Genomic DNA, 13,023 nt, shown 5'->3' with positions numbered 1-13,023 from the left:
ATATATGTATATATGTATATATGTATATATGTATATATATATATATATGTATATATATATGTGTATATGTGTGTATATATGTGTATATGTATATGTGTGTATATATGTGTATATGTATATGTGTGTATATATGTGTATATATGTGTATATATATATGTGTGTATATATATATATATATATGTGTGTATATATATATATATATATATATGTATATGTGTATATATATGTGTGTGTATATATATATATGTGTGTATATGTATATGTATATATATGTATATATATGTGTGTGTGTGTATATATATATATATATATATATGTGTATGTGTGTGTGTGTGTGTGTATAAACTTTAAAAAAATATTTTATATATTTTTGTTGTTTCTTCAATGTCAAACTAGTTCCAAGGCATTTACAATAACAAAAGCCCCTCATTACCACATACAAAGTCCTAATAGTTTGTGAATTACTTCTAATTAAACAGAAACTAACCTGTCAATATAACTTGTAATTGTGACTAATCACTAGAGCTGTAACTCTTTACTGGTCTTACAAGTCAATTACAATTATCCTGTCAGCAAATTGATCCAATATCACGCTGCATCAGCTTCTCAATATTATATATTGCTATACATGGTTTTCATCATCAAATGAACTCCCCTTTTTATTGTATCTGGTCTTAAAAAAAGTCAAAATCAACAAGTGACATCATGAGGCAATAATCGATTATGGTCTGTCACTGCATCGGTGCAGAATCGTCCAGGTTGGCATTGCGATGCAATGATTAATTTCAACCCCCCTAGTAATCACCATTTTTAAATGGTTGTATGTATTATTTCCATCAAGCTTCCTATTGGGCTGTGGTATAGACAAAAGCCATCACTTTGTCCGCTTTACCCTAACATGTTGCTGCTTTTCTACACACTGGAGCCAGAGAGAGAGAGTTACACAGATCTCCTCAGGTCTGGAGTTAGCATAGTAACTTAAAGGATAAATCCTCTCCAGCTCTTGTTTTATGCATGATGACATACACAATTCCCTTAACATTTACAGATGAGAGTATATGTGAGGGGATGGAGAGACCCTGTATTGTCCAGGACCAAGTGTCACTGTAAATTTAAGCTTTAAAGTAGGTCATGGTATGCTTGCGGGGGGGCTCTTCAAATGAACTCTGCTACACTGGCATGTGGTGCTTCTGTGTCTGCTTTATTCCAGGTCTGTGTCCACCTGCAATAGAGGCAAATGTATGTCAATGTACATACAGCATAACATTGTAGGACTAATAGCTATGCAATTTCAAATATTTACAACATGTATTAATTCTACACAAAAACTAAATTCATATTAGCAGAGCAAATACTAATGGGGATTTGTACAAAATATCTGTGGTATACACACCTTGTCTTCAAGTGTTCGTGTCACAATATCCACAATCAATGAGCAAGTACAGCAGAGATAAGTATCTCAGAGAGCAGTGAAGTGGCATTCACTCACTGCCTCTTACACATATTTTTTAGGATGATTATATTCAAATGGTTATTGAGGAGAAAGATGTTTGCTTCTGGTACTGCTAGGTTGTTGTGCTGCTGCTATTGGTTCCATTACAGATGCTACTAAAACTGTGCTATTACTATCATTATCACTACTGTAATCACCGCCTCTACCACTTATTATTGTCATTAGCACAAATTACATGGTTGGTGTAAGCGCTTGCATCTAGTATTTTAAGAAAAAAACAAAAGCTACCATGTTATCCCTTTTTATCATTTACTTCATCTATTTCACATAAATACTAGGACTGCCACCCGATCCAAATATTGACCCTCCCTTCGCCGGCAATACATTTATCGATAACCCTCCAAAATGATTGGGAAAAGAGGCATGACCCTCCCCAACAGTTTATTGATGCCTTCTGTCCTGGTTTGAGCTTGGCAAAGATGTACTGATAGCTACTGTTTTTTTACAACCATAACACACATGATTTAACCTCTGCTTTCTCATCTTAGACATCTCACGCCACTGATATGGGGGCTGTTTCAGTGGATTTACACACTAAGCATGGAAAGGAAATCCATTCACATGAAATTAAACAATTAAACATTGAGACCATTCAACAAAGCACACTGGTCATAATACATTCAACACAGGAACTGGTTGCTATGGACTTGTCACTAGGCTCCCTCAGTCATTGTATATTAGCATAAGTAAAGCTGACGAACATGATCCAAAACTCCATTTCTCAAACGAGCTCCAATTTGGGAGCTCGCATGCTACCACTCCTTCCTTCTCAAATGTCTTGAAAAGGCTGTTGTTTGCACAATTTCAAATCACGGGGACCTAGTTGCAAAGCTGTGGGCATAGGAATCAGAAATACCAAGTTTGTTGATGTCCAAAACTGCTATTCATCTGCTATTTCATCACAAAATTCACTTCTGAGACTTCTTGTGCAAGGCGTCAACTATGTAGAGCTCAAATATGGGCTGTTTTTTGAAAATTGATGGCTAATTGCAAATGTAGTACGAGTCTGATGTGATAGCCGGCGGTTGCCTGCCGGGGTCGCTGACTCGCCCTCCGAGCCTGTCCCCCTTCACAGATCCTGGAACAAGAGGCCTTTATTTCCCCGATGGTTGGTTTAAATAACTTAACACATATCCATTATAAGAGTAACTGGAACCTGTGTTTTTTTGAAGTTATAAATGCTCCACAAAATATTGCGGGCGTATTAAAGCTCGTTGACCGTGGGTTAGTGACTCCAAACTCGTGTTGTTGTCATGTTGCGTTATTTTTGGGTCAGACCTATCTGCTAGCGATGGGGGGCCGAGACTGAGAGCTACATGGAAAATATGCACCAAACAAGCCACTTTGAAATGTTGCTGTTTTCATGAATACAAAAGTTGGGTGACTTCCGTTTTGTCTGTTGTAATTGTAATTTGAAAAGGATGTTTAAGTATTGAATGCTCAAGTGGTATTTGAGACTCAACATGTGTGCGTGCATGTGTACTCTACTACTATAGCACCGATGACATTCCTGGTCTTGTTCTAAGATCTACTCACCTCCCTTGATGTACAAAATGTATGCTAATTGGTGAAATACACCATATGTCTGCAAATGATAATTGCATTATTATCCGATCTGGGTATATCTTGGTAATACAATTGTCATCCTGGCCTCCACTTGCCTTTATCACTCTACCTTTGTTGCTCTAATACCTTTCGGTGAAAAATGAAAAAGGTTAGATCCATGACCTATTTCAATAGAGAGACAGCCTAGTTAAATAATCCATTATAAGTTGGTGAATTTCCCCAATAATACCCACAATGTCAGCGCTGACAAACATGGAGCATATACAACAACAGTACAAAAATACAGGCTCACAGTGCAGTGATCAGATCATTCATACAATTTTAACAAGGCTGTCAAATGCCAGAGATATTTACAAGTCTTTGAGCTTGAGTCCAAGTTAAGTATCAAGTCACTGGCCACCTGATCTGTCACTAACACTGTGTTGTTAAATATTATTAATTCAAAGCATGTCCTGTAGCTGCCATCCATACAGTACAGTATCAAAATCAGTTGTATGAAAACTTGGGCTCTACTTGACACATCTCTCTAGCCCTCAGACCTGGTGAAAGAGTAACCTAAGTCTGTCTCATCATATGGATACAATTATTAATATACAATTTGCCTGTTCCCAGCTTTAGCACCAGATGTTGCGATGGTTAGCTTGTTACCGGTGATGATAAACGCTAAATGTAACGTCCCTTTCACATTAGCAAGTGCCTGACCTATCTGGGTGCGTTTTGAGATGCCCGATGAAGCTCGGCGTTGTGGATCCAGCATCATTTCTCTCTATGCCACACACCTTGCATGTAGCTGTTGGCTTACTGCCGCTGTTTACCAAGTCATTGAAAGCAAAACTAACAACAAAAGGCACAAGTCCGGGAGGATGTGGTGTCTCCATCCTCAATGCATTTTTGATATGTGAGTGCACGCACATAAAGCACAGGGCATGCGTTTATTTTGCACATTATGGCAAAGGTCAGGGGGCATGCAGCTCGTCATTCGTTTCCTCAACGTATATGTGGCAATAAACAGAAAAGAGACAAACAGGAATTAATTTAGATTTAAAAAGCAACAATTTCATGAAAACTAGTTGGAGCCTAGTCTTCCTGCAGGCTTTCTATACCGCGCTAGAATGGCTTGAATCAAGGCAACCAAGGTTACAGAGTCCATGGGAGAACTTACGTGTGGCAGGGCACCTTTAAACAACGTGGGCGCAAGACGGGAAATTAACCACTGCATTGGTTTAAAATAGCAGAGACATTTGCAACATGGCCCATAGTGTGATTCATTAGTTGACAGATTGTTATAGTACCTTGTGTGTCTCACTCTCCAGCGGTATCTCTAGTGTGCCTTTCCTAGTGTTTTTGGAGACCTCTAGCTTGTATTTTTTGACCACGTCTTTTGACTGCCAATTTTGTACCTTTGCCTGGATTGTACAAATAAAGCTCCATTACCTTTTACTCTATGCTTTGAGTCGTGTATTTGGGTCCACTGTTGTATCGTGACAAAAAATACTGTTGCGAGTGGCGGTTGAGAATAGAGAGGCTGTGGTTATCATTTAATGTTTGTGACTTGGGAAACCAAGTCTGCTTTTGTTTCATGTGTAACAAGCCCTGCGCAAACACAGGCATCAGAATAAAGTAGAGGCGTTGCATTCAGAACCATCAGTGCACCCTGCACACTCCCTCGTTAATATCCATCTGGCCGGGCTGTGGCAGAATCCAGCTCTACAGCCCCCTAATGTACACACTATAGCACGTACTTGGAACAGTTGCTGTGTACTAAGGAGTGTGCTGTTTTGAAGGATTTTCATATTAGAATAATTGTCTGTAGAAGTGGGGGATTGTGTTTTTGTTATTGTAGTGACCCATTTGCCTGTCAAAAGAAATGCCACCACCACGGTTGCTGATTTGTTTTAGACGCGTGCCAGCGATCACGGAATATGCTGGGGTTTCAGTACAAAGACGATTGTAAAAAGCTACCGCCCCAACTGGAAGGAGGTTCAAAACAAACACAACCAAAAAATACTAACCAAAATGTCTCCTACAGTAAGGCCATGTTTATGCTTTGCCTGTCATTGAAGTTATCTCGTTGGCAGGTATTCTTACCCAATTAAGACAATTTGTTTCATGTCATAATGCTCTATGCCTGTACGCCTTGCATAAGTTTGTCTCTGTCTCTCGCAATATCAAAACAATTCTACCATTTATCTCTCCTGTATAAAGTATATGGTTGACTGGAAAATGAAAGGTGAGACCACAAAGGACATGTCTGGCAGACTTGTGTGAGACACTGAGCAGTCGAGGAGGGTGAACTTTACATTGTCTGAGTGCAGACCAACTTTATTTGATATACACAAGGGACACATGCTCTCTCATAAAAACTTGACAGTAGACAAGCGAGATTCCCTTTCCAAACCTCAGTTACTGTAACTCACAGGTAACTAAAGAAGTAGTTTTTTTAAGATAATGCATCTTCGCTCAACATTGTTTCCACATTTACTGTAATCATGACTTCTACTTTACATCTAGTGTGCAGTTGCAATACAGTGTATTTTGACACCTTTGCAACCTAAAATATGACATTATTTGTTAAGTTTTTGATACTGATTCCATAACAATGAGTATATGTTCATACCAATTCTAATCTGAAGCTCATTCTTTCCTACTCTTCTTCTTTCTAAACCTTTAAATAAGCCACTCATAGGCACCTTGCTTGTGTGTGAGCTAGAGCTGCAAGTAACAATTATTTTAATTGTTTATTAATTTGTCTATTTTTTTGGAATAATCGATTAGTTGTAAAAGAAGAATAGTTTTTACCAGCCTGGGCAGACAGCTGTCTAGACAGCAGACCTTTGGCTATTTAATTCTTTTAAACTTGGAGATAAGAGTAGCAAAGTACATATAGCGTACAACTTGCAAAAGGCAGCTAAAACAGCTTTTGTTACAATGACAGAAATGGATAATTGGGTTTCTCTCTCTCTTTTTTTAACTCTGTTTTTCTTTCCTTCTGTTTCTAAATAACAGCCCTAATTGCTAGGTAACTAATTGTAGTAGCACTGCAGGTGCATTCTGGGAGGCTAGGGAGCAAATGAGGTGAGGCAAAGACAAGGAGGCATAAATGATGAATGTGAGCCGGCTCCTGTTGGATCTGGACATGCTTCCCTCAGCCCTCAGAGCTGTCTGTGCCACTGCATTAATGATCTGAATGACAGGCAACCCCAATGAAGATGAGAGAGCCTGTTTGTGAGATAAGGAAAGAGAGAGAGAGGGAGCATCCATCCAAACATGTTGACAAAGAGACAGAAAGTATCAGATGCATGCAGAGGTACTGCTCTTTCAGTGGAGATGAATGTCACAGAATGAGAATAACAAGCTCAGCACATCTTACTCTTATTAAATCAGCAACATTAGCATTGTTTGCAAATATAAATCCATAAGTCCAGAGAGCAGTGTTTTTTTCAAGGGATATCAGTGTTTTAGTTATAGTTATAGTCAGACTTTGATGCTGAATTTATAAAGGTGCTATTGAATATTATAGCAGTATAAATCCTGAAAGTCTTTTTGGAATAAATTGAGTGAGGCATTTACAGTATATTTACATTTCTTTCAATAACATGTCTTGTTGGTGCTCAACCCCGGAAACAGAAAGTAACTGCATAGATGAATCAATAAGTTAACTATTAAATTAATTTGCAACTATTTCAATAGATGAATCTGTTTGAGTAGTTTTTTAAATAAAAAGAAAACATTCTCTGATTCAAGCTTCTTAAATGAATTTCTTCCCTTTTTATACATATTTCACAATTTTCGGACATTTTATACATCATTCACCTTATCAATTAATCGAGGAAACCATCTACAGATTTTTTCAACAATTTAAATAATCGTTAGTTGAAGCCCTACTCATGTGTCATTCTCTCCCAGTGAAAGGCCCTCTTTAACTAGTATGTAATGGGCAAGGCCATTAAAATGAACGTAAATAAAGCAAGAAGAACAATGTCAATACTCTGGTAGAACAAATCTAACCACAGGTTAAACTAGAAACTACGGAGTGGTTTGGATTGACAGCTGTAGGGCTCCTGAGTGTGCTTCTGGATGCATGTGATAACCAGACGTAGGTCCTCCCACCAATGGATGTTTCTCTCTGTTTGTAGGCACAGCTTTAATGAAGAAGCAGACTTGCTAACATTCTTGCAGAAGGGACCCTCTTCAGCAAGTATGGGGTCACCATGGAAACCATTTCTCCTCCTGTCTGTCATCAGTAGCCTTTCAGGTAAGAAAAACAAATTCACTGTTCAGAGATGATGGCGAGAAATATTTGTCCAGAATACTTTTAAACACTGATACTAGAAGAAATGGCACAGTACACAATGCAATCTACTGTAATGGCATAGCATATTGTAAATGTGACATAGCTGGGAGATCATCATTTATGGATGTGAGAGGTCACATTTGGAGTGGCGGCATCAACACCTTTTGAAAAAAGAACGTTGCATTTAAAGTTGAGTAGACGTGACGATGTCATGGCTCATTGAACATCCCTATTCTGTTAGGCTTTTGAGTCTCAGAGATTTGACAGGGGTTTCCATGCCTTTTTAGTGAATGACGTCTAAGATGGCTGTAAACAGTAGGTGCTCTTAGAAAAAGCATCAGCTAGTAACAGTGCCACATTCACACTGTAGTTTTATATTTTGAAGATGGAGATGAAGAGTCAGCCGGGCTGATTGGCCTGTCAAAGTATTGAGAAACACTTTCTTTTGTTAGTGCCTTAGTGGCCCAGTAGGAATCGAAAACCTCTCCATGGTGGTGCTCTGCTCCTTCCACTGAGTTGAGTTTTCTGGTAGAATATCTTTACCGGTGCGATTGGTACTACATGCACAATTTGATGTTCCACATCAAGCGTCTCACTTGGTCAGTCTGGAGCATGTGTTTGCCGGTCTAATGCAGTCTGCCCTTTTAATAGTTCTTTCAACCCACCAGAGGAGGGTTCATGCACTCTGTGGCTCAGCTCGAGCTTCGTTTCTGGGAGTCAAACACAGTGCTGACCTTACTTGTTAAATGGACACGACTGTTTCTTAGGTTTTGTGCCTCTGTCTAGGGACTGTCAGACTCTGAATCAGTTGTGTACTTATTTTTTTTTTCCCAAAGATTATTTTCTGGGGCCTTTTTCCCTTTATTTCAAAGTGACAGTAGATAGACAGCCTACATGCGGCACCCACTCGTATGGGTGAACTAGAGGTCACCCCAGTTGTGTACATTCTTAGAGGAGAAAGATGTTTTTTATATGTATGTTAAGTATGATGCTGTTGTTATGCAAACTGTCACAATAAGCACTACCAATACAAGGACGTAACAAAGTCCTACCTTTTGTATTATGAACATGAACCAAAGTTAATTATTGTAACTTGAGTGCTGGAATGGGTTGTCCAACATTGTCACACTACTGCTCTCTCTGAAGTTGCTGGTCTTAATAAGACAACTACTGGTTTTCACAGGAGTATTTCTGTTGACCATAATGTGCATTTTTGCAATGATTAATTTTCATGGCATCTGAATTTCAATGGTAGGAATGTTAATAATTACCTTTTTGATTGAATAATACTACAATGTTTTTTGCAACTTTTTGTTGCATTATAAAGGACAAAAACACTTACCAGTGGTTCCCAAACTGAGGGGCACCTCCCCTGGGGCGCTGCAGCGATGCTAAATATGAACAAATATTGCATGGTTCTGCCATTTGACTGGAGAGGACTCAACAACACACACTCAGCCTTGCCAGCCTCGTGGTGCATTCAAAGTTATAGTAAAATACCCTTTTCCCATCCAGTGTTTGTTTTTTTCATTTAACAGCAAGAAAGGCATGTGGTGTTGTTTGCTTAAGCTCCAGAAATGTAATTAAATTAATGTAGATTAAATGTAATCTAATCACAGGCATTTTAAACAGTTGTCTTTAAAGTGTAAATCTTGCCTCCCCATTAACTTTGTGAAAGTGATTTAAGAGAGGCGGGGGGACATGTACTGTAAGAGAAATGGTAAGGCTACTTGAGGATATCTTTTAAAGATATCTTCACCAGCAATCAACCTCACTGACTGCATAGAACTAACAGTGTGGTGGATATTAGCACAATTAAGTAAATTGCCGTACTGACAATTCCACTTCTGGATTCTTGAAGCAGATCAAGGCTTGATGGAGTACAGTAAAACAACATTCCTCAAGACGCATTCGTTATCTGGTCGTCACATGTGCACATTGTGCTGCCACCCTCTCCAAGTTTAAAGCATAACGAATCTGTTTAGTTTTTTGATCAGGCTTTTAGATTTAAAAAAAAAGTTTGGTCGTTTAGACCTAATTATGTGAAAACCTATTCAGTCAGCCAGGTTCAAGAATGACTCAGAATGATACACAATCAAGGACAACAAAAAGATGTTTTAACTGCAGTGTAACTGCAAAGTCCAATGACTGATCTTTTCAGAAGAGCACAGGACTCATCGGGTCTCTCAGGCACATCTGCTGCGGGTGTCTGTCTGATTAATATGAACAGCAAAGGCTACAGTGTCTACAGTACAGTAAGGGCTGTTGTTGCAAACCCCATGAGCAGAGAAATGGGAAAACTAAATGAAAAATCAACACACTCCATTCCAAAGGCTTCCCAAAATCTACTGGAGGACTGGACAATGAATTAACCCCAGGTACTTTAAAGTAATAGTGTTATTATGAGTACGTCATAACTATGTAAATGTGAATGGCCTGTTCTCATATAGCGCTTTTCTAGTCTTAACGACTACTCAAAGCTCTTAACCATAGTCCTTACCCAGGTACTGTCTGGGCATGCCCTCATACTCTGCTTCTGACTGGCTAGTAGTCCTTACCCAGGTTCTGTCAGGGCCCTCATACTCTGCTTCTGACTGGCTAGTAGTCCTTACCTAGGTACTGTCAGGGCCCTCATACTCTGCTTCTGACTGGCTAGTAGTCCTTACCTAGGTACTGTCAGGGCACGCCCTCATACTCTGCTTCTGACTGGCTAGTAGTCCTTACCTAGGTACTGTCAGGGCCCTCATACTCTGCTTCTGACTGGCTAGTAGTCCTTACCCAGGTACTGTCAGGACCCTCATACTCTGCTTCTGACTGGCTAGTAGTCCTTACCTAGGTACTGTCAGGGCACGCCCTCATACTCCGCTTCTGACTGGCTAGTAGTCCTTACCTAGCTACTGAGCATGTGCAACTCCCAACAAAGATGCAACAGATGTGCGATGTCTCACTCTGTAGCAAAAACAGAGAGCTCAACACACAGGGTGAAAAGAGGAGCTGCAGCAATGTGCAGTAAAACAAAAGTATGATGTTTTTTGAAAATGAAACATGTAAACCTATTCTGGTAAAACCTCTAAATACATTTATGAACTTGAAATTAAGCAGAACATGAGCACTTTAAACTAGTTCAAGAGTTCTAAACAGGGACTTAGTGGTTTCAGTTGAGTAAATTCTGTCTATTGATTTTATTATCTCAGCATTTGGTTCTGTGGTACCTTGGGTGCATGAAGTTGACAGAGTTTACTCCGCTTGTTCATTATCGGTGTCTCAGCCCTCTGTTGCTACATTAACTTCTGCTGTCTTACTGCTTTGCAAAGTATTTGCCTTTCAGTAAAAGGAGTCGACTCTTTCTCAAAGGCCTTATAGGGCTTAATTATGGGATTGATTCTTCCACCTTTACAATTCATTCTCATGTGGAGAGCAATGTCTTCTTTTATTATTAAAACTGCCATTTCAGCCACCAGAGGTAAAAAAAAATGTAGATTTTCTGGAACACAAACTAAATATTTCAAGTTTCAGACTAATTCATTACAAGCTCATGGTTTTTTATGTTTGTAAACCTACCTACCTCTAGGGGTCTCTCATTGTTGAACACAATTGCCGATTTAAAATGTATCTTTTTAGAGACAAGATTATCTGTTATTAATTTTTATGTTACACCTAGTAACGTTTATTCATGTCATATCATTCTAATGAAATAGCAGCAGTGTTTCCGACATTATAATGGCCAATGGATTGTTTTTTATGGAGAGTTGTTAATTTTACCAAACTATTATTTTACAACACTTGCTACTAATGATGGAGCTTAGGTAAAGGTTGAGGTTTTCAAAAAAACAGCACTTAGGGATGAGTATGCTTTAGAGCTCACAACTGTCACAAATATGTCAAGATTTAGTAAAAAGGTTGCACTTGAAACTAGTTTTCAGTAATATTAGCAACATGAGTCTTGATCAGCCACTCCCAGAGGTGTGAAGCAGTGTTTGTCTATTATGGTACTTTTGACAGGATGGCTTGTGTAATGGATTATTGAGCTACTGTTCTTTCTAAATATTCTGAAAAACACTCACTTTGAAGAAACCATTCCCCTGTTCTATTTTATTTTCCTCTCTACCTGTCTCCACTGTCCTCATTTGTTGCATAGATATTAAAATCATGCAGTAGCAAAGAGGGCAGCACAATTAGATTTCTCTCATGTTTAAAAGTGGGCTGGGCAGGCATGATATTGGGGGCCATTTCTTTCCTCCCCCCTCCAGTCTGGCTCTGATTGAAATACAGTGCCTGGAGTGTTAAGTGTAGAATGGTAATTCAACTGTTCCTCAGCTAACTCTGAGTTCTCTCAATATTAAATGTGTGTTGTTGGGAATATATATGTGTAGTGCTGTATAAGTGATGCATGAAGTCATTTTCACCAAGGGCAAAAGAGTCATGCACCAGAAATATAGTTGCATGTGTGGAAATGGATGAGTATCTGCATGCACTACACACTACACAGCTTGACCATGCAATGATTATATTGCTGCCAATGTATAGGCTACCTTTAAACATTAAAATACAGAGCTTTGTTAAAAGTCACTCCAAGCAAGAGACGTTAATGCACCAACACCCCATTACCCAAAATAATATAGTGGATACCTAAAACAACAATGCATAGCTGCAGGTTATTATACTTGTGTGTACAAATACACACACTTCGGGATTTCTATTTGGGTCCCACTATTTGGGACCAATGGACATTTCTCCAACTGGCAGGAGAACCAGAGCTGTGACAGCCTCTATTACACTCACAACTTGAGCCAAGGAAATGAAAAAAGGAAAGGAAAAAAGTATGAGTTGATTTTTGTAAGCATGATAATTTGGGGTAAACATTCAACTCTTCAATTATATTTGTTGTGAATAAAACTATTTCTAACCCTTATACTCTGCTTCTGACTGGCTAGTAGTCCTTACCTAGGTACTGTCAGGGCCCTCATACTCTGCTTCTGACTGGCTAGTAGTCCTTACCTAGGTACTGTCAGGGCCCTCATACTCTGCTTCTGACTGGCTAGTAGTCCTTACCTAGGTACTGTCAGGGCCCTCATACTCTGCTTCTGACTGGCTAGTAGTCCTTACCTAGGTACTGTCAGGGCCCTCATACTCTGCTTCTGACTGGCTAGTAGTCCTTACCTAGGTACTGTCAGGGCCCTCATACTCTGCTTCTGACTGGCTAGTAGTCCTTACCCAGGTACTGTCAGGGCGTGCCCTTATACTCTGCTTCTGACTGGCTAGTAGTCCTTACCTAGCTACTGAGAATGTGCGGCTCCCAACAAAGATGGAACAGAAGTGAGATGTCTCACTCTGTAGCTAAAAAAAGACAGCTCAACACACAGGGTGAAAAGAGGAGCTGCAGCGTTGTGCAGTACTACAAATCTTTTTGTGTTTGTTTTTTAATAAACCATGTAAACCAATTTTTACATAACCTCTAAATACAACTAGGAACCTGAAAATTAGCATAATAGGAGCACTTAAATATTTTAGATACAGAAAAACGTGTGACATCCAATTTTGTGTTACGCCACTGTAGAATTATGTCACACCTCCAATATGGGCATTGCATTTAAAAGTGAATATTGGTAACAGAGCATGCTGGATAGAGACTCCAAGTCTTCCCTTCAAG

At 39.2% G+C, this 13,023-nt stretch overlaps 1 protein-coding gene across 4 annotated transcripts in view; it reads left to right on the top strand.

Moving 5' to 3' along the window:
- cntn5 (contactin 5) overlaps positions 1-13,023 on the top strand; it is a 111,568-nt gene that overhangs the window by 26,335 nt on the left and 72,210 nt on the right. For all 4 annotated transcript variants that reach the window (XM_034867147.1, XM_034867146.1, XM_034867148.1 and 1 more), the window contains one exon: positions 7,216-7,334. In XM_034867147.1, coding sequence (XP_034723038.1) covers positions 7,280-7,334 — 55 coding nt within the window. In that variant the 5' untranslated portion in view covers positions 7,216-7,279. The remainder of the gene's footprint in view (positions 1-7,215; positions 7,335-13,023) is intronic.

This window comes from Etheostoma cragini, chromosome 3 (genome assembly GCF_013103735.1).
Source record: "Etheostoma cragini isolate CJK2018 chromosome 3, CSU_Ecrag_1.0, whole genome shotgun sequence".
In the NCBI taxonomy this organism is placed as follows: Eukaryota; Metazoa; Chordata; class Actinopteri; order Perciformes; family Percidae; genus Etheostoma; species Etheostoma cragini.
Note: the sequence above shows the minus strand (reverse complement) of the source record. Positions and strands in the feature narration are given on the sequence as shown.